Source organism: Schistocerca nitens, chromosome 1 (assembly GCF_023898315.1).
Source record: "Schistocerca nitens isolate TAMUIC-IGC-003100 chromosome 1, iqSchNite1.1, whole genome shotgun sequence".
Taxonomy (NCBI): domain Eukaryota; kingdom Metazoa; phylum Arthropoda; class Insecta; order Orthoptera; family Acrididae; genus Schistocerca; species Schistocerca nitens.
In genome coordinates, this window is record NC_064614.1 from 1,153,654,232 (window position 1) to 1,153,681,161 (window position 26,930).

The 26,930-nt window shown below is 42.9% G+C and overlaps 1 protein-coding gene across 1 annotated transcript in view; it reads left to right on the top strand.

The window, feature by feature from the left end:
- Nucleotides 1-26,930, top strand: part of LOC126238804 (esterase FE4-like) — a 99,623-nt gene that overhangs the window by 65,209 nt on the left and 7,484 nt on the right. Inside the window, exons 8-9 of the mRNA XM_049947813.1 lie at nt 4,781-4,946; nt 11,767-11,899. Of these exons, the coding sequence (XP_049803770.1) occupies nt 4,781-4,946; nt 11,767-11,899 (299 nt within the window). The remainder of the gene's footprint in view (nt 1-4,780; nt 4,947-11,766; nt 11,900-26,930) is intronic.

Sequence of the window (26,930 nt, forward strand, 5' to 3'; positions counted from 1 at the left end):
ACGAAAATAACAGTTCCATCTATTGTTCTTTGATGTACTACGCCGTCACTAGAAATCGAAACACTAAGCTAATTAGGCTCTTAAAATTTTAAAATACGGTATCTTTATTTGCTTTATCCGATTTTGATAGAATAAAACCTATATGTTGCCCCAAGCTACTCCTAAGTTAACTGTGAAAAATCTCACGGAAAATAGTGTAGTAGTTTTCGAGATTACGTATTAAAACAGAAAAACGAACCGAGGTGATGGTTTAAGATAAAACCTGAAATATTATTTTCTGTGATCCAGTTTTGATGAAATAAGGACTATTCACGTTGCCGCAAGCTATTCTCAAGTTACTCGTGAAAACCTAATGAAAACTCCTTAGTAGTTTTGGAGGATAGCTTATTCAAACAGACAGGTACGATGGTTTTGCAGTTTTTTATTAGGATAGATATACACTGACGGTAAAAATATCGCAGCACCGAAAAATAATTAGTATAAGGTAATGAAATTTCGGGAAAACGTTCGTCTAGATAAAATATTCAAAGGGTCACACGTTAATGTTAGTGCGAGATAATCAATTGCAAATGTGAAAGACGATTACATTAATAACCGGTGTAAGCGCCAGAATGTTGAATGCAAGCATGCAAACGTGAACGCATTGTGTTGTACAGGTGGCGGATGTCAGTCTGTGGGATGAGCTTCCGGCCTGTTGCACGTGATCGGTCAGTGCAGGGAAGGTTAATGCTGGCCGGGGATGACGCTGGACTGATCTTTCGAAGTGCCGCGCGGGGTAGCCGGATGGTCTCAGGCGCCTTGCCGCGGTTCGCGCAGCTCCCCTCGTCGGAGGTTCGAGTCCTCCCTCGGGCATGGGTGTATGTGTATTTCTTAGCACAGATTAGTTTAAGTTAGTTTACATAGTGTGTAAGTCTAGGGACCGATGACCTCTGCAGTTTGGTCCCTTAAGACCTCACACACATTTGAACATTTTGTTACATCTCTGGCACTGAGACAGAACCAGAGTTCATTGAGATACACATCAGTCATCCAGTGAGCTCTCACTTGACACCACTGGAATAGCAAATAGTGGTGGTTTAGGGTCCCTGGATTGCACACTACAGAGCGTCTGGCTCGGAGCTGTCCTTGAAGTAACCGACTTGGAGCAGTTCGTTGTGTCACTGTGGTGGCAACTGCTTCTGCAGATGCAGTATGATACACCAGATACATTCGCTGAACACAATTTTCTTATCTCAAGTGGCTGTCAGGACTCTGGTCTTCTTGCGATAATACCTTTTCCTGATCACTGCTGCCACCAACCATGTACGAGGTGCGGTTAGAAAAAAACCGGACTGATGCTGGAAAAAACATTTATTTACAATTATTTACAATTTCATGTTATCTCCTTCAATGTACTCTCCTCCTCGGTCTCTACACCGCTCCATACGAATTTTCCACTGTTCATAGCAATGCTGCAGATCATTTTCGGTAAGTCCATACATTACTTCCGTCGCTTTTTCTTTTACTGCTTCAACAGTCTCAAATCTAGTTCCTTTCAAAGCTGACTTGACTTTAGGGAAAAGAAAAAAGTCACAGGGGGCCAAATCAGGTGAGTAGGGTGGATGATCTAAGATGGGAATGTTGTGTTTTGCCAAAAACGTCTTCACTGACAACGCACTGTGAGCTGGGGCATTGTCTTGGTGAAGGATCCATGACTTTTTTCTCCACAAATCGTTCCGTTTTCTCCGTACTCGCTCACGTAGGGTAGCCAGGACGCTAATGTAGTAATGCTGATTCACTGTTTGTCCCTCTGGTACCCAATCAATGTGCACAATCCCTTTGACGTCAAAAAAAAAACAATCATCATTGCCTTGAATTTCGATTTTGACATTCGTGCTTTTTTTGTCGTGGAGAACCAGGAGTTTTCCAATGCATCGATTGTCGTTTAGTTTCGGGATCGTAAGTAAAAAACCACGATTTATCGCAAGTAATAACATTTTGTAAGAAGGTGGGATCACTTTCAATGTTTTCCAGGATGTCAGAACAAATCATTCTTCGGCGTTCCTTCTGTTCAATTGTGAGACACTTTGGAACCATTTTTGAACACACTTTGTTCATGTTGAAACTTTCATGAAGAATCTGCCTAACACTTTTCTTGTCAACTCCTGTTAACTCAGACACTGCTCTGATTGTCAAACGGCGATCTTGTCGAACAAGTTTACCGATTTTGCATCAGTTTTTGCTGACAATGGTCTGCCAGTGCGAGTGTCATCACTGGTGTCTTCGCGGCCATCTTTAAATCGTTTAAACCACTCAAACACTTGTGTTCGCGATAAACAATCATCGCCGTACACTTGTTGTAACATTACAAACGTTTCACTTGCAGATTTTCCTAGTTTGAAACAAAATTTGATGTTAACACGCTGTTCTTTCTGTACACTCAACATTTTCCGACGCACAGACAAAACGTCAACAGACGCCACGGGCAGACTGAGTGCAGGAGGCAGATGAAACTCGAGCAGTAGGCGGAGCGAGAGTCACGTGACAGGCCACGCGACTTTCAGCCTTATTGCATTCGTTTTATTGTTTCACCAGTACTAGTCCGGTTTTTTTCTAGCCACACCTCGTACAGTGGTTACATTCCTGCCATGTCTTTCTCTAGCATCACAGATGGAACATTCAGCTTCTCATAGCCCTATCACACGACAATATTCAAACACACTAAGGTGTTGATAATAGCGAGTTTGTGTCTTTAAAGGCTTTCTTCACTAACATGAACTCCACCTTCTGTGCTTTCTGACAATTTTCTACACTGGTCTCGTTGTCTATACCAAAATTGGCTTTATAGCCAGTGATTCATTTGAGCAGAGATGAAAATTACGCGGAGCCAAGTCCGGGCTGTATGCTACAGTGTGCCCAAAATGCAACGGCTGCTCGATACGCAGTCATCTGCAGAAGAGTGGGAAGAGCGGCAGTGGTGAGGGTCGCGCAGAGCGCTGTACGGGAAATACCGAGCGCTGGAAGGGAAGTACCGTTCTAAACTGAAGCCTACACTCACTTCTTGGTAAATATTAAGTGGATCCTCTCCATGACCAAACTTTCACGGTGACCATTCAAAAAGATCTGTTACCTCATCTTTAGCTTGTCTCTAAAAAGAACTCCGCCGAAAATGCGGCGATTTATTTTCACCTTGTTTGTAACCATTTGTAACGTTCAGAGAAGAGTAACGAGCATTTCTCTTGCTGCCACGTTAAAATTTGCTTCTTTTGCCGAAACACAGCAGACTTCACAGTCTCACCTCATTAACATGTTGTGCAGACGCTGTTGCGAGAGAATTCTGAAACTGTGGTTTATTAAGTGATGAACTGAGAAAAAGTAAGGTCAGCATCTTATAAAGAAGTACATCCTCGGTACAAAATAAACATGTAATGACTTCACTTATTTTTCTCCAAAACCCCTAGCATTTCTCGTTTCACCAGCTGTTACTGGCTCTTAAAAATTACATTCTTTCATCGTAAAAGTCCGTTGTTAGTGGAATAACACGGTATATAATGCAGTTTTTCACAATAACCGTGTGGCAAAATACTCTCCTCTTTGTGTGCTATCATTTGCCAAAATCTCGTTTCGATATTTCAAACCGTTTATGAAATACGAGAAATGTTGTGGATATTTCACTCTGGCTTTATCGCTGGCGCGGTGCGATCGCCAGATCAATTTTCTCGAGACAGAAAGACCTCCAACCAAGAAAATTTCAATATATTAGCCAAATTTCTTACGCAGCAGGGCATGCATGTCAGTTTTGTTGTGTGGGGTTGCATGAAACCAGGGGAAATCTCTCGCCAGGCACCCCCACTTGACGAAAAAGGCAAGAGGCACTATTTTCTAGGCATCTTTATGCATTAACTGAACACTCAGAACTGAAAAAGGAATGTGACACTATCTATGGGCATACTACAGACACTGCCCAGCACATGTGTGAAAAGTTTCATGGGATTCTCACTGGTTCCAATTGCGCGACCGATTGTTCCTTACTTTTCGAATAGCCCTCGTGTATTCAATGTATAGCTTTCACAGAACAATATTAATACACTGACAAGTGACATAAAGGTCTCGTTGAGCTAATGCCGTCCTGTGTAGTTCAAAGCTTCAAGAAACCTCGCTAAAGAACAAACGTAGCTATTCAGATTGCATCTATCATTTTCAGCGTGAACCCTTTGAACACAGATTTAAGGGGCCTCGTACCGAAGTTTGTCACCAGTTTCCTCATAAAAGGACACCTGTCAAGGTTCTGAAAATGAGTGTGGCGGGTATTGTCTTAATTACAAACATCAAACTAAGCTCGTGGAATTCACCTCAACCACGGAGGCAACAGAACCAGTGCTCAGATGATTGTAACCAGTGAAAGATGTCGAAAATCTGTTTTCATACTGTGTGATTAGTTTTATGATGCATATACGCTACATTCAGGTTTAGGAGTTTTTCTGACAAATGATTCTTACACCTCTCACGACGATTTTTGACGTGAAAAATGCCAAGTTGCCTTACTATTCGTGATGTGCACTAACCGGCTACTTTCCATACTGCTGGCTGAGTAATCAGTTCACAGGCTGTAAAAAGGCATGTGCATACTAAATCCTGTAGACCATGCCTAGTAAATGACTGTAATTTTCAAACCGACTGTCATCTTAGTGTCAGCTTCACCTTTTTCACTTAAGAAACAGATTATTGAGATGTGTTGTTACGTGATTCATGTATTGTCAGGAGTTGTGTATGCAGTACTTGGTTCTCGATGTTGTCACAGCTGTTTGGGGACACGGTGTTCACCTATGCTGCAGTCAGGGCGGCCAAAATCCACAGTAATAAATCTTCCCAGCCAGTGTACTTCTACAACTTCGACAGACCGCGAGAACTTGTTCCTCAAGGACCTCTCATGGGTGAGGCTGCCAGATCCAACGAGAAATTCGAAGGTACTGTATTTCATATATTTACTTTGCAATGGCTTTTGACTCTATGAGTGGTCAGCATGTATGCTACCAACAACAGACATACAGGAATAGACAGATGAAGACGTATTCATGGGTACAGATATGTAGATAGAGAGACGGAGATACATAGACAGAACATATATGACGGAAAACAGATAGTGTTACAGCTGTGGACGGATAATGATAGAAAAATGTCAGATATGTAATTGACCGCATACAGATATATACGTGGGTTGGAACCTAAATAGTGGCAACTATTTATTCACAACCGATACAAAAGAGTTACATGTTTGCGCCTGTTACTGCTCTTCAAAGTAGTCACCAGCGTTATGTAGAGCCCGTAGGCAGCGATGTGAAAGGCGTAGTATACCGTTAGCAAGGCCTGTTCTGTTGACGGTGCGAATGGAGCGGTCTACTGCCTGTAGAATCTCTGGAACAGTTCTGAAGCGAATTCCACGAAGTGGTTCCTTCATCTTTGGAGTCAAATCAGAGTCACAAGGACTTAAGTCCGAGAAGTATGGTGGATGGTACAGTACTTCCCCATCCCATCGACCGAACAAAGCAGCCACAGCTTGAGCTGTATGCGCCCGAGCATTGTCGTGAAAAATGATGGGTGGGTTGCAGAGAAACTGTCACCGCCCGCATCTCGTGGTCGTGCGGTAGCGTTCTCGCTTCCCACGCCCGGGTTCCCGGGTTCGATTCCCGGCGGGGTCAGGGATTTTCTCTGCCTCGTGATGGCTGGGTGTTGTGTGCTGTCCTTAGGTTAGTTAGGTTTAAGTAGTTCTAAGTTCTAGGGGACTGATGACCATAGATGTTAAGTCCCATAGTGCTCAGAGCCATTTTTAGAAACTGTCACCGCTTCTTTCGCAAAGCTGGCCCCAAGTGATGCTCCAAAAATGAACAGTAATACTGCGCATTGACGGTCTGATGTGGAGGAACGTAGTGCTTTAGGATAACACCATCACAGTCCTACACGAGAATTACCATAACTTTCACCATACTGGGGCTCCGACGCACTTTCGACTTTCGCGGCGACCCATAAAGACGCCATTCGTTTTATTGGCGTTTCAGTTTTGGCTCGTACGATGTGGCCCAGGTCGCATCCAGCGTTACGATACAGCGTAAGAAAACTTCTCCTTCGCGCTCCAAGTGCGTCTGAGCAGCGTCGTAATGCATCCATTTCTACATTTCCGTCAAGCCCGTCGTGACGCAATTTTTCACATGCCCAGGCATTCCTTCGATTGTGCGCACGTTGGTGATGTGGTATGGGCGAGTCCATTTGCTCGGAAGTAAGGAAGGTATGTCAACAATGTGTGCTATCAGCGACAATAGTAGATTCCATTACATAGTGTCTCTAAAGCAGTGTTGCCACTATTTAAGTTCCAACCTGCATAGACAGGAATTTAAAGATATAGTTAAGTCGCACAGAGGTGGGGCTAGCCACAAAAATGTGGGGCCAGTTGCGGTGAGGTGGCGCCAGTCGCACAGAGGTGGCGCCCCTTGCACAGAGGTGGGGCCAGTCGCACAGAGGTGGGGCCAGTCGCACAGAGGTGGGGCCAGTCGTGCAGTCACACAGTGGTGGATTATAGACACAGAGGTAGACTTGTAAGTAGAGAAGAGAGGAATGTAGAGATGCAGAAAAAAAATTGCAATAAAGTGACAGATGGATATAGAGGAAAGTAATGATACAAGGAAAGATGGAAATGTAGTGAAACATAAAGATATAGAGAAAGAAAGATGTATAGAGAAAGACTTATAGAGAAAGATATGTACAGAAACAATGTAGTAACATACATACAGAGGTAGATAGATGAAGAGGTATGAATACAGGTAGAGAAACAGGTAGAAATATATAAATGGAGATAAAAATGGATAGACACAATGACTGAGCAACATGTACATATTCTTTATTTTATACTATAATTTTGTATAATGAATTTGTTTACCAGCTACTTAAAAAAATCTTTGTGATTCACTGTCTGAGTAGGTAAGTGCCAGATTAATTACTTCATCGTTTATGATCTGGTGGGAATTCTGAGTCTCGCTTCAAGGAAAGAAATATATAACTCACTCTGTTGTTTGAGACCTGACTATACTACAGTGTTCGATTTATTGTGCTTGATTCCGAGTGTTTCCTGTGATAATCCTGTCTTCACATTTCCTCCCATTTCTGATAAGTCTGCATGTGCTAATAACTGTTTAAAAGCGTAAAATATTAAAGATCTCTCGAAAATTTTCCATTCTGTACTTGAAAGTTCCGTCAGGGCTACAGCTCCATATTTTGCATGATGGGCTTTAGCAAGAATGTTTAAACAGAAGGAGATTTTGGAGTTGCTCCAGAATTATTTTCCATCTAATATTAATACACAAAATGACGAAAATAGATTATGAAATAGATTACCTCCTTGAAGAATGCGGATTCAACTATTCTCAGGCCAAATAAACTAAAAGTCACGCCACAGCATATTCGTCATCAAGAATATACTTCCACTTATTCTACAAAAACTGCAGAAGTTAAATTCGAAGACAGCAGTGACAACAAGAAACATTTACAACCGTTTTCAGAAAAAAAAAGAGCTAAGAAAGGTTTTTCACTTTCAAATGAATTTCAAACCCAAAATGTTGGAGCTCGCGGCCAGATTTGATTTCTAACCCCACTTGTTTGCGTATTGATTCTTCCTGACGTATGTCTTACACTTCAGCCTACTCTTCATCACTACCATGTTGTGATCTGAGTCTATATCTGCTCCTGGGTACTCCTTACAGTCCATAATCTGATTTCTGTCTGACCATGACGTAATCTAACTGAAATCTTCCCGTATCCCCCTGCCTTTTCCAAATAACCTCCTCCTCTAGTGACTCCTAAACAAGGTATTCGATATTACTAGCTGAAGTTTACTACAGAATTCAATTACTCTTTCTTCTCTCTCATTCCTTGTCCCAAGTCCATATTCTCCTCTAACCTTTTCTTCCACTCCTTCCCTTAAAACTGCATTCCAGTCACTCATGACTATTGGATTTTCATATCCCTTTACATACTGTATTACCTTTTCAATATCCTCATCCACTTCCTCTATCTCTTCATCTTCAGCTTTCGAAGTCGGCATGTATACCTGAACTATCGTTCTCGGTATTGGTTTGCTGTTGATTCTGATAAGAATAACCCTTTCAGTGAACTGTGCACAGTAACACATTATCTACCCTACCTTCCTATTCATAACGAATCTTACTCTCGTTTTACCATTTTCTGCTGCTGTTGATATTACCCTATACTCATCTTACGAGAAGTCCATGTCTTCTTTCCACTTCAATGACCTCTTCTATACCTAGATTGAGCCTTTGCATTTCCATTTTCAGATTTTCTAGTTTCCCTACCACGCTCGAGCTTCTGACATTCCACATACATTGCAGAACATATAACGTGGTTCATCAGTAATTACATATTTTTCATTCTTTTATACAAGAGCGTTATCGATCATACACCTGCTCCACTAGCCCCATCCATTTCTTCCGGTCTGATACAGTTGACTGCTCTTTACGGCTATTCTCCGCAAGACAACGTATGGTGTCTGGCGGAGGGTACTTTGTGTAGCAGTGTGTCTTCCCTCCTTTCCTGTTCCACTCACTGATGGCGGCGGAGAGAGCCATTGCTGACCTCGTAATGTCCCTAATTGTATCTTCACGGTATGTTTGCGAAATGTGCGTAGGAGGGAGCCACATTGTGGCTGACTCTTCTAGGAACGTACGCTCTCAGAATTGCGGTAGGGGACTACACTGTGGTCCACGACGCCTCTCTTGTATCGTCTGCCACTGGATTTGGCTGAGCACCTTCGTGACGCTTTTACGCTTACAAAACGCAACTGTGACGAAACGTGCTGCTCTTCATTGAATCTTCTCTATCAGACATGTCTGGTAAGGGTCCCAGACGGGCGAACAGTACTCAGCTAATGGTCGAAGGACGGTTTTGTTAGCTGCTACTCCTTTGTGGGTGGGCTACACTTCCCGAGAATTCTCCCAGTAAATCTCACCCTCGCATCTGCCTTCCTCTTTCTTCTTCTTCATCTTCTCCGTCTTACAGCAAATCTTTCCTCAGACAGGCACGAACGAGAAATCCTCCACATTTCTCTGTCCTGAGCGTCCTCCTTCATTTGCTTAGAATTTTTTCCTGTCTTCACATCTATTACCATTACAAACCTTCTTCTTCCTCTCCCTCTTTTTACTGCTACTTTTGCTTTCATTATTCTACGCAGCAGACAATTCGTGCACAATATGCGTCCCATACACGATGTTGTCCTCTTCTGTATCATCCTCACAAAGTTCGTCTCCTTTCGTAGCCTGCTCTGCAACTCATTTCTCATTCTGTCTGTTCATTTCATTTTCTCCATTCTTCCCTGTAATGACATTTCAGAATTTTCTAAATAATTTTGTTCTGTCTGTCAGATTCAACACGTTTCAGAACGATAAGATACCACACTCCACACAAAAATTTGGCGAACCTCATCCTGTGTGTAATGGGGATACTTTTGGTTGTTAGGAAACCTTTCACTCTCCCGAAATCATTCATTCCCGTGAAGATTCTGTGTCCCACTTCCTCTTCCTCTATCAAGCTTAGAATGACTGAACCCCATCGAAAATCATTCCAAATAGTGATGTATTCTACATCTACATCTACATGAATACTCTGCAAATCACATTCAAGTGCCTGGCAGAGGGTTCATCGAACCACCTTCACATTTCTCTATTATTCCAATGTCGTATAGCGGTTGTAAAGAATGAACAGCTATATCTCTCCGTACGAGCTCTAATTTCCCTTATTTTATCGTGGTGATCGTTCCTCCCTGTGCCAACAAAATATTTTCGCATTCGGAAGAGAAAGTTGGTGATTGGAATTTCATGAGAAGATTCCGATACAACGAAAAACGCCTTTCTCTTAATGACTTTCAGCCCAAATCCTGTATCATTTCTGTGACACTCTCCCATATTTCGCGATAATACAAAACGTGTTGCCTTTCTTTGAATTTTTTCGATGGACTCCGTTAGTCCTATCTGGTAAGGATCCCACACCGAGCAGCAATATTCTAAAAGAGGACGGACAAGCGTAGTGTATCCAGTCTCCTTGTTAGGTCTGTTACATTTTCTAAGTATCCTGTCAATAAAACGCAGCCTTTGGTTAGCCTTCCCCACAACATTTTCTATGTGTTCCTTCCAATTTAAGTTGTTCGTAATTGTAATACCTAGGCATTTAGCTGAATTTATGGCTTTTAGATTAGACTGATTTATCGTGTAACCGAATTTTAACGAGTTCCTTTTAGCACTCATGTGGATGACCTCACACTTTTCGTTATTTAGGGTCAACTGGCACTTTTCGCACCACTCAGATGTTTTTTCTAAATCGTTTTGCAGTTTGCTTTGATCTTCTGATGACTTTATTAGTCGATAAACGACAGCGTCATCTGCAAACAACCGAAGACGGCTGCTCAGATTGTCTCCAAAATCGTTTATATAGATAAGGAACAGCAAAGGGCCTATAACACTACCTTGGCGAACCCGAGAAATCACTTCTGTTTTACTCGATGACTTTCTGTCAATTACTACGAACTGTGACCTCTCTGATAGGAAATCACAAATCCAGTCACATAACTGAGACGATATTCCATAAGCACGCAATTTCACTACGAGCCGCTTGTGTGGTGCAGTGTCAAAAGCCTTCCGGAAATCCAGAAATACGGAATCGATCTGAAATTCTTTGTCAATAAAGAGATAGTTGTGTTTTACAGGAACGATGTTTTCTAAACCCATGTTGACTGTGTGTCAATAGACCGTTTTTTTCTAGGTAATTCATAATATTCGAACACAATATATGTTCTAAAATATGATGCATATCGACGTTAACGATATGGGCCTGTAATTTAGTGGATTACTCCTACTACCTTTCTTGAATATTGGAGTGACCTGTGCAACTTTGCAGTCTTTGGGTACGGATATTTCGTCGAGCGAAAGGTTGTATATGATTGTTAAGTAGGGAGCTAATGCGTGTACTGTTCTTTTCCGATTCTCATCACTTTGGTCTTGCCAGTGCTCAGCTTCATTCGAAACTCTTTACCTACACTTACAAATTCCCCATCGTAACCTGCAGCTCTTCCTCCGATTCCGCTAGCATAGTGATACCAGCAGGGTACTTGATGGTTTTCATTCTTTTCCTCACACTACAAGTCCTTTTGATTTTTCCAAGGCTTCATTGGTTACCTCTTCGGCATATAGACTGTGAAGTGCTCGTGATATACAGCAACCCTTTCTCACACCTTTTCCAGTACCCATGTCTTCAGTGTCATCTTCTTGTACTCGAACTACCACTTTCTGTCCCGTATAGAGTTGCTTTGTCATCCTTTTGTCTTTCCAATCTATCTCAATGTCTCTCAGAATCTTCAACGGCAAACACCAGTCAGTGCTGTCAAATGCTTTTTCCTAGTCGAAAAAACTAACGTATCTTTCTCTCTTCACTACCAAAAACCTTCCTACGATTAGTCTGATGTCGTCGTTCCACTTTAAATCGTTCCATAGACACGTATAATGTATGTGACTGTTTCCACTGATAGTTCGCCATACTTCTCATTACACAATAACGGACCTCTCCACATGTTTATGATTCATACGTTACATTTGGTTATGCTGAGGCTTGACTGGCGATCCCTGTACCAAACAATAAATGACAGTATGACAGAAGCGTATGCCTTCATGGAGCCCTTATCTATCCACTTTAATTTTAGGGTGATTTGCGAATGACAGTCTCATTTCATTGCAGCAACCAGCCATGGGGCAGATTTGGCGTTCTTGTTCCGCATCGCCATGTATGGAGAACCGCCGGAGAAGGATTCCGAGGATGGAAAAATCGCTATGAAGATGACTCGCCTTTGGACCAACTTCGCCAAGACTGGGTGAGTTTGGGGATATACACTATCTACGTTTACGTACCCTTCGATTCTGGTATGGGGCGCTAGTTAGTTAGTTACATATTCAACATATCATTTGAGGGAGTTTTCATCGCACTAATGCGGAACGAATCAGTTTACAAGATATTTGACAGCACTGACTGGTACATGCTGTTGAAGGTTCTGAAACATACTGTGAGAGATTGGGAGGATAGAAGGTTGACAAAGCAACTCTATATGGGACAGAAAGTGGTAGTTACAATTCATCCATGGAATAGAGATAATTATTCAGAAGAGCGGACTTTAGGTTAGCTTTAAAACTTTCTTTGCTGTCTGTCAGGCTTTCTGTGCTATTAGGCAAAGTATTAAAAATTTTTGTTGATACATATTGAACACCTTTCTGAGCCGCTGACAGCGTTAATAATGAGTAATAGAGGCCATTTTAACACATTTTTATTATGTAGTCTTCTTGTCTGTTTCTTTGGTGCAAATTTTGCAGTTAATTTTAAACTAAGTTAAGAGACTTGAAACTTTCAATATAGCTCAAAACTGCCTATGTAATTTTAACCCGCTTCCTTGTCTCGTGTATGGCAGTGGGTATTTTGTTTTCAACTACCATTTTCCAATGAACTAAAGACGTAACTTTCAACATAACTCAGAACTCTGTGACGATGCAATATTAACCCGGTTTCGTTGCTGGGGTGTGGTGGAGTACTTTGTGCAACACTGCTATTTTCCCCTTTTCCTCTTCCATTTGCGAATGTCTCTGGTTGGGAACGGTTGATGGTAAGTCCCAGTGTGAGCTCGACTCTTCCTAATTTTTACCTTCGAGATCTTTCTGTGAAATAATCGTAGAAGAAAGAAATGTGTTGGTTGGCTCAGGTGAAGAGAAAATGAAATAATCCTGAAATTTACCAAATGTCTTTGCGGGTCTCTGTTGTAATACAAAATATTCGAAGTCGATTGAGAAATTTAACACACAAGACTAAACAGCAGAGAATATTTTTTGAAATAGAAATCTTTTTAAAATGGTCTAAGAGGTATAAAATACTTACTCTTAGCCCCACAGTAATCTGTACTTTTGAATTTTTAATAGCTTTGATAATACTTTCAAAATTTAAAACGAAAACCGTGACGTGCATGCTGTACGTAATTGATGGTTCAATAGTTCATCTCTTTACTATTATCTGTTGCATGAGCTCCACATTCTCCGTTTTAAATTGTACAAGTATTTTCATAGCTATTAAAAATAGCACAAGCACAAATTTTCGCTACTACTTTTTTTTTATGGAATTAGGAGTGTGTATGGGGTTAAGAGAAATTATTTTTTACTTTTTAGTCCGTTTTAAACACGCGTTAAAATTTAATTCAAATATTTATTTTCTTCTAGAGTTGCAGATATAGGTCTCACTAGTCTTATCAGATTGTGATGTATTATTTATAACGAATTTCACTAAGACACACACAAACACACAAACACACACACACACACACACACACACACACATATATATATATATATATATATATATATATATATATATATATATATATATATATATATATACTCCTGGAAATTGAAATAAGAACACCGTGAATTCATTGTCCCAGGAAGGGGAAACTTTATTGACACATTCCTGGGGTCAGATACATCACATGATCACACTGACAGAACCACAGGCACATAGACACAGGCAACAGAGCATGCACAATGTCGGAACTAGTACAGTGTATATCCACCTTTCGCAGCAATGCAGGCTGCTATTCTCCCATGGAGACGATCGTAGAGATGCTGGATGTAGTCTTGTGGAACGGCTTGCCATGCCATTTCCACCTGGCGCCTCAGTTGGACCAGCGTTCGTGCTGGACGTGCAGACCGCGTGAGACGACGCTTCATCCAGTCCCAAACATGCTCAATGGGGGACAGATCCGGAGATCTTGCTGGCCAGGGTAGTTGACTTACACCTTCTAGAGCACGTTGGGTGGCACGGGATACATGCGGACGTGCATTGTCCTGTTGGAACAGCAAGTTCCCTTGCCGGTCTAGGAATGGTAGAACGATGGGTTCGATGACGGTTTGGATGTACCGTGCACTATTCAGTGTCCACTCGACGATCACCAGTGGTGTACGGCCAGTGTAGGAGATCGCTCCCCACACCATGATGCCGGGTGTTGGCCCTGTGTGCCTCGGTCGTATGCAGTCCTGATTGTGGCGCTCACCTGCACGGCGCCAAACACGCATACGACCATCATTGGCACCAAGGCAGAAGCGACTCTCATCGCTGAAGACGACACGTCTCCATTCGTCCCTCCATTCACGCCTGTCGCGACACCACTGGAGGCGGGCTGCACGATGTTGGGGCGTGAGCGGAAGACGGCCTAACGGTGTGCGGGACCGTAGCCCAGCTTCATGGAGACGGTTGCGAATGGTCCTCGCCGATACCCCAGGAGCAACAGTGTCCCTAATTTGCTGGGAAGTGGCGGTGCGGTCCCCTACGACACTGCGTAGGATCCTACGGTCTTGGTGTGCATCCGTGCGTCGCTGCGGTCCGGTCCCAGGTCGACGGGCACGTGCACCTTCCGCCGACCACTGGCGACAACATCGATGTACTGTGGAGACCTCACGCCCCACGTGTTGAGCAATTCGGCGGTACGTCCACCCGGCCTCCCGCATGCCCACTATACGCCCTCGCTCAAAGTCCGTCAACTGCACATACGGTTCACGTCCACGCTGACGCGGCGTGCTACCAGTGTTAAAGACTGCGATGGAGCTCCGTATGCCACGGCAAACTGGCTGACACTGACGGCGGCGGTGCACAAATGCTGCGCAGCTAGCGCCATTCGACGGCCAACACCGCGGTTCCTGGTGTGTCCGCTGTGCCGTGCGTGTGATCATTGCTTGTACAGCCCTCTCGCAGTGTCCGGAGCAAGTATGGTGGGTCTGACACACCGGTGTCAATGTGTTCTTTTTTCCATTTCCAGGAGTGTATATTCCTAAGAGTCGCAGGTGTATTTTCTATGATGTTTCGGCAGGTATTTGCAATTCTGTTTTTCCAATGTGTAGTGGGAGTCAGCCCAAGCAAGTACAGGTCATCACGTCTTTGGTGCGACGGCCAGTGTCGTCGGAAAGCCCCGGTTTGTTTCCCGTTGCAAACAAAAGATTTTTAAAGCGGAATATTACGTGCCCATCCGATAGAGCGGTCCCAGATTAGTCTAGTGTGCTATTCGATGGTATGAATTAACATTGACGTTACAACACGGTGAATAACCAACACTGCAGCAGCGATAGAACTGCCCTGGCTCGCGCTGACAGCTACCGCCATGCAGCAGCGCTATTCCGTCGTTGCTGGAGTACTGGTTATTCTTTGTGCTCTACTGTCCATGTTAATTCATACCGACAACACGAATGTCACACTAGGCTAACGTGGGGCCACTCTATCGAACTGAAACATGATAGTCCGTTTTGAAAATCATTTTGATTGTAATGGGAAACAAACGCCCTCTTAACGTCTGCACTGGGCATCGCATGAAAGACGTGATGTGCAAAATTTGTTTGGGATGACTCCAACTACAAACTACAAAAACGAAATTACAAATATCTACCGATACATGAGAGAAAATGCGCCTGACGACCCGTAAGAGATGCAGCTAGAATGCCTAACTCCTTGATAACGTATTATTGAGGAGATTTGCAATCAGAAGGTCGACTCGTTTGTTTCCAGGAGCATCAATTACACGAAGAGTGAAAGCAGCTGTAGTTGTTTGAGCAGCTCAGTAATATGCTTCTCAGTAAAAATCTTCATCAGTGGGACGAATGATCGCATAAGGCCCCCCCCCCCCCCCACCCCCTATGCACGCTATAGGTAGTCTAATGTTCTCTTCGCGACTGCTACGCAGGTCTGACAGCGTTCAGTGATGTATTGTCTGTGGAATTCGTAATGTAGTAGCTTGCGTTCTTCTTTTAACAAGTTTTGTAGCGCAAATCATTGTCCAGAAGATGACAGGAGTTGTTTGTTTACTTGTTACTTATTTTTTTTCATTCGAATTTTAGTAGTAGAATGGAGTGTGCCTGTTGTGTGTGGGTGATTTAGGAGCTTGCCGCAATTTACGAACAACTAAAGACACAACTGGCCACGTTCGGGCATCTATCGGCTGCTGACTCGGGTTGTAGCAGCAGTGGGGAAAATGGCGCTCCGCGAGCACCTGAAGTGACGCTTGTTTCGCCCATGGGCTCTGCTGCCGCTATACGTCACAGCGTACACGACACGGGGGAACCACGCTCTCCCTAGGGTGAGTGGCAGGCTGTAGCCCGTTCGCGTCGCTCGAGGCGGAGAGTGAATGTATGGACTGGCCATCCGGACTCACCCATTCATCCTACAAGTGGCTGGTCATTCAGCAGTGTCTGAATAGGCACTCGGTGGAAGGGATTTGCTAGTTATCGGGAGGTCAAATATCTGGCATTCTACGGAGCGCTTAGGGTAATAGCGTCCAACGCTAGAAGCCGTATGTGCGCTTGGTACGCCTACTGCATATCCTCATCCGAGAAGTGGAGGCGACACTGCCCGCGGCCGTCGAGGATGCAGGGTACAGTCATGAGCGAGTTTTAGCTCATGTTTCAACCAGTGACCATTGTGATACAGGTTCTGAGGCCATCGTCAGTTCGTACGAGCGTCTGGAGGAAGTGGTGAAGACCATTGGCCTTGCTCGTGTAATGCAAGCAGGGTTTACAAATTGCAGCATCGTACCCAGAATTGTGGGAGTTCTTTGGTTTGGAGCTAAGTGGAGGGGCTCAACCAGGAGCACCGACAGTTGTGAGATGATCTTGGTTGGAGATTTCTGGACATTATTGGCTGGAGAACTGTAGGATTTCACTTGACAGGTCATGGGGACTTTTAAAGCTAAGCTACAGTTTGAGGTTCCCTGATAAGAGGTCGCCAGTCTATACACATAGATCAATAACAGATAGCGTGCAAGGTAAAGACAGTTCGATGATTTCAACGCTAAATTGCCGAACCATTCGCAACAAAATCCCTGAATTCGACGACCTCCAGGAAAGCTGTCGCGCTCATATTATACTCGGAACGAAGAGGGGGATGAAGTCGAAATAGAGATTATATAACGGGCGTGTGACGTATATCGGAAAGACATATTAGACGTCACATAAAGCACCTTGTGCAAAAGGCCATGTCCGTATTCATACAACAGACTGTTTTACCTTATACGCCATTTGTGTTCGCACCGTTTAGAATTTGTGCAGTATATTAAACAGATGTGTTACTACGTACCGTGTTTCTATGAAGTAACAAGCATCTGTGAGCAATATGTATATCGGCATAGCCTTTTGCACAAGGTGCTTTATGTTTTTAAATATTTTACCGATGATTTTTGTGCACTTGACGTCCTGTGCGTGAGGTTCAGATTAAAATGAACATGTTTTACAACAGAAAGACATCCCTGGGGATGACAGCAAAACCTGTTGGAATCGGTTGTCTCGAATACAAAAATATTTTATTCGATCTTGGCTTTTGAATGGTTTTTTGAAATGGAGTGAGTATATAATGTAGATTATAAAGAAGGCGAATTATCGACTTCGGTTTACTGCGAGAATTCAAGGATCGTGCAATTCGGATACAAGGGAGACTGAGTATAGAGCACTTGTGCGACCGATCGACCGATTCTTGGGTACTGCTAGAGTGTCTGGTATTCCCCCTCCTCCAGATCAGATTAAAAGCAGACATCGAAGCAATTCAGAGGCGTGCTGCTAGATTTATGACCAACAGGTTTGATCAACATGCGATTATTACGGAAGTGCTTCGTGAACATTGGCAACTGTTGGAGGATAAACGACGTTCTTTCCGCAAAATATTGTTGATAAAGTTTGGAGAAACAGCATTTGCCACTGACTGCAAAGATATCCTACTGCAGTCAACGTACAGCTCTCGTGAGGACCGCGAAGACAAGGTAAGAAAACTTAGGGCTCCAACTGAGGCATACAGCCAACCATTTTTCCTTCGCTCCAAGGAAACAGAATGACTAGCAGTGGTACAGCGTAACTTTCATCATGCACTGTATGCTGCTTGCGGAGTGTATACATAGATACGTAGGGTGTTGTAGTACGTTCCTAGATGCGTCACTAAGAAATTTGTAAGCAGTCTTTCATGGGATAACTTGCGTCCATCTTCAATAGTCTGCCATTTCAATTTTTTCAGCATCTCTGTGACACTCTCCCAAAGGTAAATCAAAACGCTGACCATTCGTGGTGACTTTGTGTACTTTCAATATCCCCTGTTAGTTCTGTTTGGTAAGAGTCCCTCACACTTGAGCAGGATCGTAGGTAGAGCCCCATGAGTGCTTGGTAATCAGTGCAGGCAGCTAACATTTCCCATGTATTCTATCAGTGAACTGCAATCTACCCCCTGTTTAGCTGCGACTGACCCTATGTGATCATTCCAGTTCACATCGCAAAAAATTGTTAAAGCCAGGTACATTAAAGACCTGACAGATTCCAGTTGCGACACATTGATATCATAAGAATAGGATACTAAGTTTGTCGTTTTGGTAAGTGCATAGTTTTGCAGTCCTGTACATTTAAACCACATTTTTCTTTTTTCTTTTGGTCATCAGTCTACTGACTGGTTTGATGCGGCCCGCCACGAATTCCTTTCCTGTGCTAACCTCTTCATCTCAGAGTAGCACTTGCAACCTACGTCCTCAATTATTTGCTTGACGTATTCCAATCTCTGTCTTCCTCTACAGTTTTTGCCCTCTACAGCTCCCTCTAGTACCATGGAAGTCATTCCCTCATGTCTTAGCAGATGTCCTATCATCCTGTCCCTTCTCCTTATCAGTGTTTGCCACATATTCCTTTCCTCTCCGATTCTGCGTAGAACCTCCTCATTCCTTACCTTATCAGTCCACCTAATTTTCAACATTCGTCTATAGCACCACATCTCAAATGCTTCGATTCTCTTCTGTTCCGGTTTTCCCACAGTCCATGTTTCACTACCATACAATGCTGTACTCCAGACGTACATCCTCAGAAATTTCTTCCTCAAATTAAGGCCGGTATTTGATATTAGTAGACTTCTCTTGGCCAGAAATGCCTTTTTTGCCATAGCCAGTCTGCTTTTGATGTCCTCCTTGCTCTGTCCGTCATTGGTTATTTTACTGCCTAGGTAGCAGAATTCCTTAACTTCATTGACTTCGTGACCATCAATCCTGATGTTAAGTTTCTCGCTGTTCTCATTTCTACTACTTCTCATTACCTTCGTCTTTCTCCAATTTACTCTCAAACCATACTGTGTACTCATTAGACTGTTCATTCCGTTCAGCATATCACTCAGGATAGCAATGTCATCAGCGAATCGTATCATTGATATCCATTCACCTTGTATTTTAATTCCACTCCTGAACCTTTCTTTTATTTCCATCATTGCTTCCTCGATGTACAGATTGAAGAGTAGGGTCGAAAGGCTACTGCCTTGTCTTACACCGTTCTTAATACCAGCACTTCGTTCTTGATCGTCCACTCTTATTATTCCCTCTTGGTTGTTGTACATATTGTATATGACCCGTCTCTCCCTATAGCTTACCCCTACTTTTTTCAGAATCTCGAACAGCTTGCACCATTTTATATTGTCGAAGGCTTTTTCCAGATCGAGAAATCCTATGAAAGTGTCTTAATTTTTCTTTAGCCTTGCTTCCATTACTAGCCGCAACGTCAGAATTGCCTCTCTCATCCCTTTACTGTTCCTAAAGCCAAACTGATCGTCACCTAGCGCGTTCTCAATTTTCTTTTCCATTCTTCTGTATATTATTCTTGTAAGCAGCTTCGATGCATGAGCTGTTAAGCTGATTGTGCGATAATTCTCGCACTTGTCAGCTCTTGCCGTCTTCGGAATTGTGTGGATGATGCTTTTCCGAAAGTCAGATGGTATATCGCCAGACTCATATATTCTACACACCAACGTGAATAGTCGTTTTGTTGCCACTTCCCCCAATGATTTTAGAAATTCTGATGGAATGTTATCTATCCTTTCTGCCTTATTTGACCGTAAGTCCTCCAAAGCTCTTATAAATTCCGATTCTAATACTGGATCCCCTATCTCTTCTAAATCGACTCCTGTTTCTTCTTCTGTCACATCAGACAAAAATTCCCCCGCATAGAGGCTTTCAATGTATTCTTTCCACCTATCTGCTCTCTCCTCTGCATTTAACAGTGGAATTCCCGTTGCACTCTTAATGTTACCACCGTTGCTTTTAATATCACCAAAGGTTGTTTTGACTTTCCTGTATGTTGAGTCTGTCCTTCCGACAATCATATCTTTTTAGATGTCTTCACATTTTTCCTGCAGCCATTTCGTCTTAGCTTCCCTGCACTTCCTATTTATTGCATTCCTCAGCGACTTGTATTTCTGTATTCCTGATTTTTCCGGAACATGTTTCTACTTCCTCCTTTCATCAATCAACTGAAGTTACCCATGGTTTTCTTCGCAGCCACCTTCTTTGTACCTATGTTTTCCTTCACAACTTCTGTGATGGCACTTTTTAGAGATGTCCATTCCCCTCAACTGTACTGCCTACTGCACTATTCCTTATTGCTGTATCTATAGCGTTAGAGTTCAAACGTATCTCGTCATTCCTTAGTACTTCCGTATCCCACGTCTTTGCGTATTGATTCTTCCTGACTAATGTCTTGAACTCCAGCCTACTCTTTACTATATTTTGATCTGAGTCTATATCTGCTCCTGGGTGCGCCTTACAATCCAGTATCTGATTTCGGAATCTCTGTCTGACCATGATGTCATCTAATTGAAATCTTCCCGTATCTCCCGGCCTTTTCCAAGTATACCTCCTCCTCTTGTGATTCTTGAACAGGGTATTCGCTATTACTAGCTGAAACTTGTTACAGAACTCAATTAGTCTTTCTCCTCTTTCATTCCTTGTCCCAAGCCCATATTCTCCTGTAACCTTTTCTTCTACTCCTTCCCCTACAACTGCATTCCAGTCGCCCATGACTATTAGATTTTCGTCCCCCTTTACATACTGCATTACCCTTTCAATATCCTCATACACTTTCTCTGTCTGTTCATCTTCAGCTTGCGACGTCGGCATGTATACCTGAACTATCGTTGTCGGTGTTGGTCTGCTGTCGATTCTGATTAGAACAACCCGGTCACTGAACTGTTCACAGTAACACACCCTCTGCCCTACCTTCCTATTCGTAACGAATCCTTCACCTGTTATACCATTTTCTGCTGCTGTTGATATTACCCGATACTCATCTGACCAGAAATCCTTGTCTTCCTTCACTTCACTGACCCCTACTATATCTAGATTGAGCCTTTGCATTTCCCTTTTCAGATTTTCTAGTTTCCCTGCCACGTTCAAGCTTCTGACATTCCACGCCCCAACACGTAGAACGTTATCCTTTCGTTGATTATTCACTCTTTTTCTCATGGTAACCTCCCCCTTGGCAGTCCCCTCCCGGAGATCCGAATGGGGGACTATTCCGGAATCTTTTGCCAACGGAGAGATCATCATGACATTTCTTCGATTACAGGTCACATGTCCTGTGGATATACGTTACGTGTCTTTAATGCAGTGGTTTCCATTGCCTTCTGCATCCTCATGTCGTTGATCATTGCTGATTCTTCCGCCTTTAGGGGCAATTTCCCACCCCTAGGACAAGAGAGTGCCCTGAACCTCTATTCGCTCCTCCGCCCTCTTTGACAAGGCCGTTGGCAGAATGAGGCTGACTTCTTATGCTGATTATTTATCAAAATTTAGGCAATGGCGGGGATCTAACCCAGGACCGATGACGTTTTGATTATGAATCAAAGACGCTACCCCTTGACCACGCATCAAATCGTAGAATTTTATCCTTTCATTGATTATTCAGTCTTTTTCTCGTGGTCGCCTCTTTCTTGACATTCCCCTTTCGAAGATGCGAACATATAACTAATGTGAAACTTTTATCAATGGAAAGATTGTAAACACAATTTTTCAATTACAGGGCACACTTCTTGTGGATGCGAAATGTGTAAGCTGGCAACAGAAAGAAAATCATTTCTGGAATAGAGAAATTATTTAACATCTAACATAAATTTCAATGTTGGAATGTCTTTTCTGAACGTTTTTGTCTGGAGTGTACACTCGTGCAGAAGTGAAATGTGAACAATAAACAGTTTAGAGAAAAAGAAAGTAGAAGCTTTGGAAATGTGGTGCTGCAGTCGAATTTTGAAGATTAAATGGGTAAATCGATTTGATTCGTTAATGAGGTGCTGAATCCAAATGGGGAAAAATTATGGCAGAAGCTAACTAAAAGAAGAGATCGGCAGAAAGCACGCACCCTGAATCAGCAGTCTGGTTATGGAGGGAAGTGCGGGTAATGGGGGTAACTGTAGAGCGACCCCACTGCTTGGCTACAGTAAGCAGATTCAGACGCATGCAGGTTGCAGAAGCTGTGCAGGTGTGAAAAGCCTTTTACACGATACACTAGCGTGGACAGTTGCATGAACCCAGTCTCCGGACTGCCAGCCACAACAGTAGTACACGTTATGTGTCTTAAATGCAATGGTTTTCATTGCCTCCTGCATCCTCATGAAATTGACCAGTGCTGATTCTTCCGCCTTTAGGGACAGTTTGCCACCTAAAGGGCCTTAAAGAATAAGGAACCAACCAAAGAAGGATTCCAGTTAATAAACGGAATATTGTGCAAGAGGAATTACGATAATGTGGAGCGGAAATGGTTTCTCGTGATACTAGCTCATACGCGATCAGAGATCCTGAATTATTTTCACGACGCTCCAACAGCAGGTCACGCGGCATTCGTAAAGACTCAAGACCAAATCTGATGTCAGGATTCACCGGACCTGTCTCTGCCGATCCGTTAGATATTATGTGAGGCATTGCAAGGAATATCAAAGACGGAAGCATGTGCTACAGTTACCTTTGGGGCATCTGGTACCAATACCGCCTGCAGTAGCGTCGTTTCATCGAACTGGAATCTACCTCTTTAATATTTTCCTGAAACGGAAATTTGTAACTAGCTAAATCACCCCATATGGTGCCAACAAACTTTACAGACTACCAGAAATCCAGAGATTGCGAAGTTCCTTGTGGACGATGTCATTTTGAAGTACAGAGCACCCTATGTGATGATCTGTGATCATGATTCAAAATGGCTCTGAGCCTTATGGGACTTAACATCTGAGGTCATCAGTCCCCTAGAACTTAGAACTACTTAAACCTAACTAACCTAAGGACATCACACACATCCATGCCTGAGGCAGGGTTCGAACCTGCGACCGTAGCGGTCGCGCGATTGCAGACTGAAGCGCCTAGAACTGCTCGGCCACACCGGCCGGCCAATCCTCATTTCTGTCCCCCTTATAGAGAGTAATCGATTACATCGCGCAGTGATGATGAACCGGATCGAACGAGCCATTTGCTGTACTACAGCTGACAAGGAACAAAGGTTTGCTTCCTCGGCCGGTTCTATACCAATTGAGAAGAGTTTGATATGGATGTTCTCTCGTTCTTTGTAACGTTCCACTCCTGCATTTAACCTCCTAAACAAAGATAATCAAATCCTGCTGCCTCTTCCTGTCCCCCGTCTCTGTCTGTACCTCTTAAATTAAAATTACTTGGTCGCCAGTCTTACTATAAATCAGATGCCTCTCTGACTGTCTGAAGATCGTGCGTCGGTTCATAGGATCGGTGAATTTCAGTGGATATCAAAGTCGGGAGACTTAGAACAATGAGTAAAATTAGGACAGCACTTATTCCGTACATACAAAGAATATGGTGCATATGAACAAGAAATGAAAACGTAAAGCAGCCGAAAAATCATAAAGAGGAAAAAAAACTGTCAAAATGGACATGCCAATATAGATTAATTGTGAAGGAGGTGTATTATATTTTCCTATTGACATTTCCATACTTTTGCACACTTTAATGTGTAAGGTTTACCATAGCCTCAACAACATTCTAAACCAGTCAGTGTCCTCCAGCAAGTTAGTTGCTCTAATCGAAAACTATATGCCCTCTAGTCTGCTAATGAACAAAATACCTTCCTCCCATTCGTACTTAAACTATAGCAAATTCCCTTCGGAACTTCACCTTTCACTTCGAAAACTGCGTCTCTTCGCTTTCCAGTGCTCCATGTAGAACTGCCAAACTCTTCCTTCGTGCTGATCTCGCGCTGTTCCTCCCTCCGCAGTAGGCACTCACGATTCACGCTTGCGGCCACCAAAACCAAATTAATACCGACTGCCTGCACCCCCCCCCCCCCCCCATGCTCCATCACTGGAACACACTTTCACCTTCTTACTCTTTTAACTGGTTCTCACTTGACTATCCCTGAAACGTTGCCTCCAACAGTTTTCCGCTGACTAGTTGCTCTCTAACCAGCACTCCATATGAGTGAACTAATTGCGAATTTACCTGTTGTTGCTCGTACTTCAGGTAACTGGGCTATACTTGGCTCTGTCTGAAAATGGCTAGGTCGATAAAGTTGTAGGGTCAAGCTGCACACGTCCGCCTTATGCCCAGAAGCTAACTTGCTCCAAATAGTAGGTTGTAGCAGTGATCCTGCAGTGAAATGGTCTATGCACTGGCTACAATTACGAATTTATAAAATAAATAAACAGGCATATTAAACAAAGAGAAATGAATTTTATTCTAACATCTGCAGTTGACGTAGGTGATAGAGAATTATGTTGAAAAATGTATATTCAGAAAGTAAATCTCAAATAAATGGAAAGTGATTCTACGATACCCAAAGTACAAAAATAACCTCGTCGAATGCAGTGAAGTTGTGTTGAGAGGGTTACGAGAATGGTAGCACAGTAACCAAGCTATATAGTCATCAAAACTAAGGCCATTCGCCAACTCAAAATAATTCAGTTCAGTATGACAGTTTACACAATAACAGACGGGGCAAAACTAATAGAAGCTCATTCTGTGCCTGTTCTCAATTAAGTAATCGAGACGGAAAAAGTTCTGCGCTGGAGCACATTCAGATCTCGCAAAAACTAAATCCTTCCAGAAGTTGAAGTGTGGTAGTGGTCATTCACTGCGCAGAATCTATCACCCACTCGACCGAAGAGATGCACTTTGTCACTGGCAGGTTTGCCTTCTTCAAGAACAAACTTAATAGTGGCCAAAATCGCTTCCTTGAGCTCACCACCCGAAAGAAGTCTTTCCACTTCACGCACTGGTGTCCCGCCACTGTCTGCTTCTCCATTCACTGAAGGCCGTCTCCATCAAAATACAGCGTTCTTAAGTTCTACTGATGTGATTTGGCTCAACTTGGCGACTTTCTGCACTAAACTAACACATTAAAACAACATTTAAACGAAGAAGTGTTGTAAACTCTCAGCGCATTTACAATAAATATAAATAAGTTGTTCGTAAGTAAGCCAGCATTCTTGTCAGTGCACTCTCATTAAATAACAACAGACTGTTGGTAGTATTATTGTTTAAACAGTTATTTACGCCTGTTTGGAAGTATCTTCTCCTGTCACTTTTTACAATAGCGGTGTCAGCTAACACATGCAACTGACCACTTCTTAAATTACCATAATTTCGTACTAGGAATTGAAATGAACCGTTATATAAATATCTGGCAAAATTAGTAATGTATACAGTAAGTACATTCACAAATACAGCAAAACATGAGGTATTTATCCTGCATTCAGTTGATGTGTAACTGTGGAAAATACGATGTTCTGACAGGCGTTTACATAATGAAAATATACAAATATATAAAAAAATCCATAAATAAATTAGATAAGGGTGATTGGCTTTCAGGGATGATAGCTATAGCGCAGTTCTATTGTCGAAGACGTGGTTTGTTGAAATTTAAAAGCTGTCATTTGTAATGTTCACTGTGAAAATGTTCAGTACTTTAAATTATTAACTTTTGTAATTTTGGAGATATTGAAAATATCATTGTTTCATTGAAAGTGCGTCATCTTTCTGAGCTCGCAGATGTATTCAGGTTTGATTTTTTACGTAACTTTGAGTTATTGTCGAATTTATAAGAGCTGTAAGCAGCCATATTTCAGACTGTCTTAAGGTCCACCATTGCTGGTGCATCACTGGTCCTCTTAAGCAAGCGACCTCTGTCCAGTTTCCCCAGACTGGGTTTTACCTGCTTCCTGTTACTCGCTCCACATCTCTGCACCTGGGACTGGCTAGTGTTCAGTTGCACACACAAATTCACCTTCCCTCCTACCAACTACAGGCTGCCAAACTGCTCGCCCTCATATGCATGAGCTACAGTCGGCTCTCGTGCTGTCTCCCACTATTTTGATGGCCGCTCAGAGCTGAATCACCAACACAGCTGTCGTCCAAGAACAACTTTATAATATAACTGTATAAATCTAAAAAAAAAAAAAAAAAAAAAAAAAAACGCTTTGCAGCTATATACCAAAATCCAGCTGGCGTTCACAAATAGCCCCGGAGTTTCCAGAGACGCTACGTTCCACAGATGCTCCAGGTATCGTATATCCAAACATTGCCATGGACGGATTTACTTTATTGCATCCTATAGTCCTAAGACTTTTGAATCTGAGCAGGTTAGATACATCTGCCTTCTGGTTATGTGGCTGCACAATTCACACTTTTTTCACCCGGAACCACTAGCCAGAAAGGTGTTATTTCCCCTGCGGTCGAGATGTGGCCAAAATCCATAGCAGATTTCTCCATTTGCGTTTAACTCTGGAATGACTGACACTAAGTTAAACATTCCCACAAGGTCCCCCTAAATGTAGGATCACACACAGTTTTGCCCTGCCTAATTCTATGGTGGTCTTTCAAATTCAGGAGATGCTTTGTGTGCAAAATGCGGAGTGGCCTTTTGTAGCCAGTTCTTGGTGTTCGGAAACGGCACCCATTCGTACCGTAGTGCGTACTCTTACTCCCACACTGCACTTAGTAAATAATATGGATTATCATAATTATCTGTCTCAAGCAGATTGTTGGTGCGTTTTCCGAATCATTCTCACCACAATACCTCGTCGCCTCCATA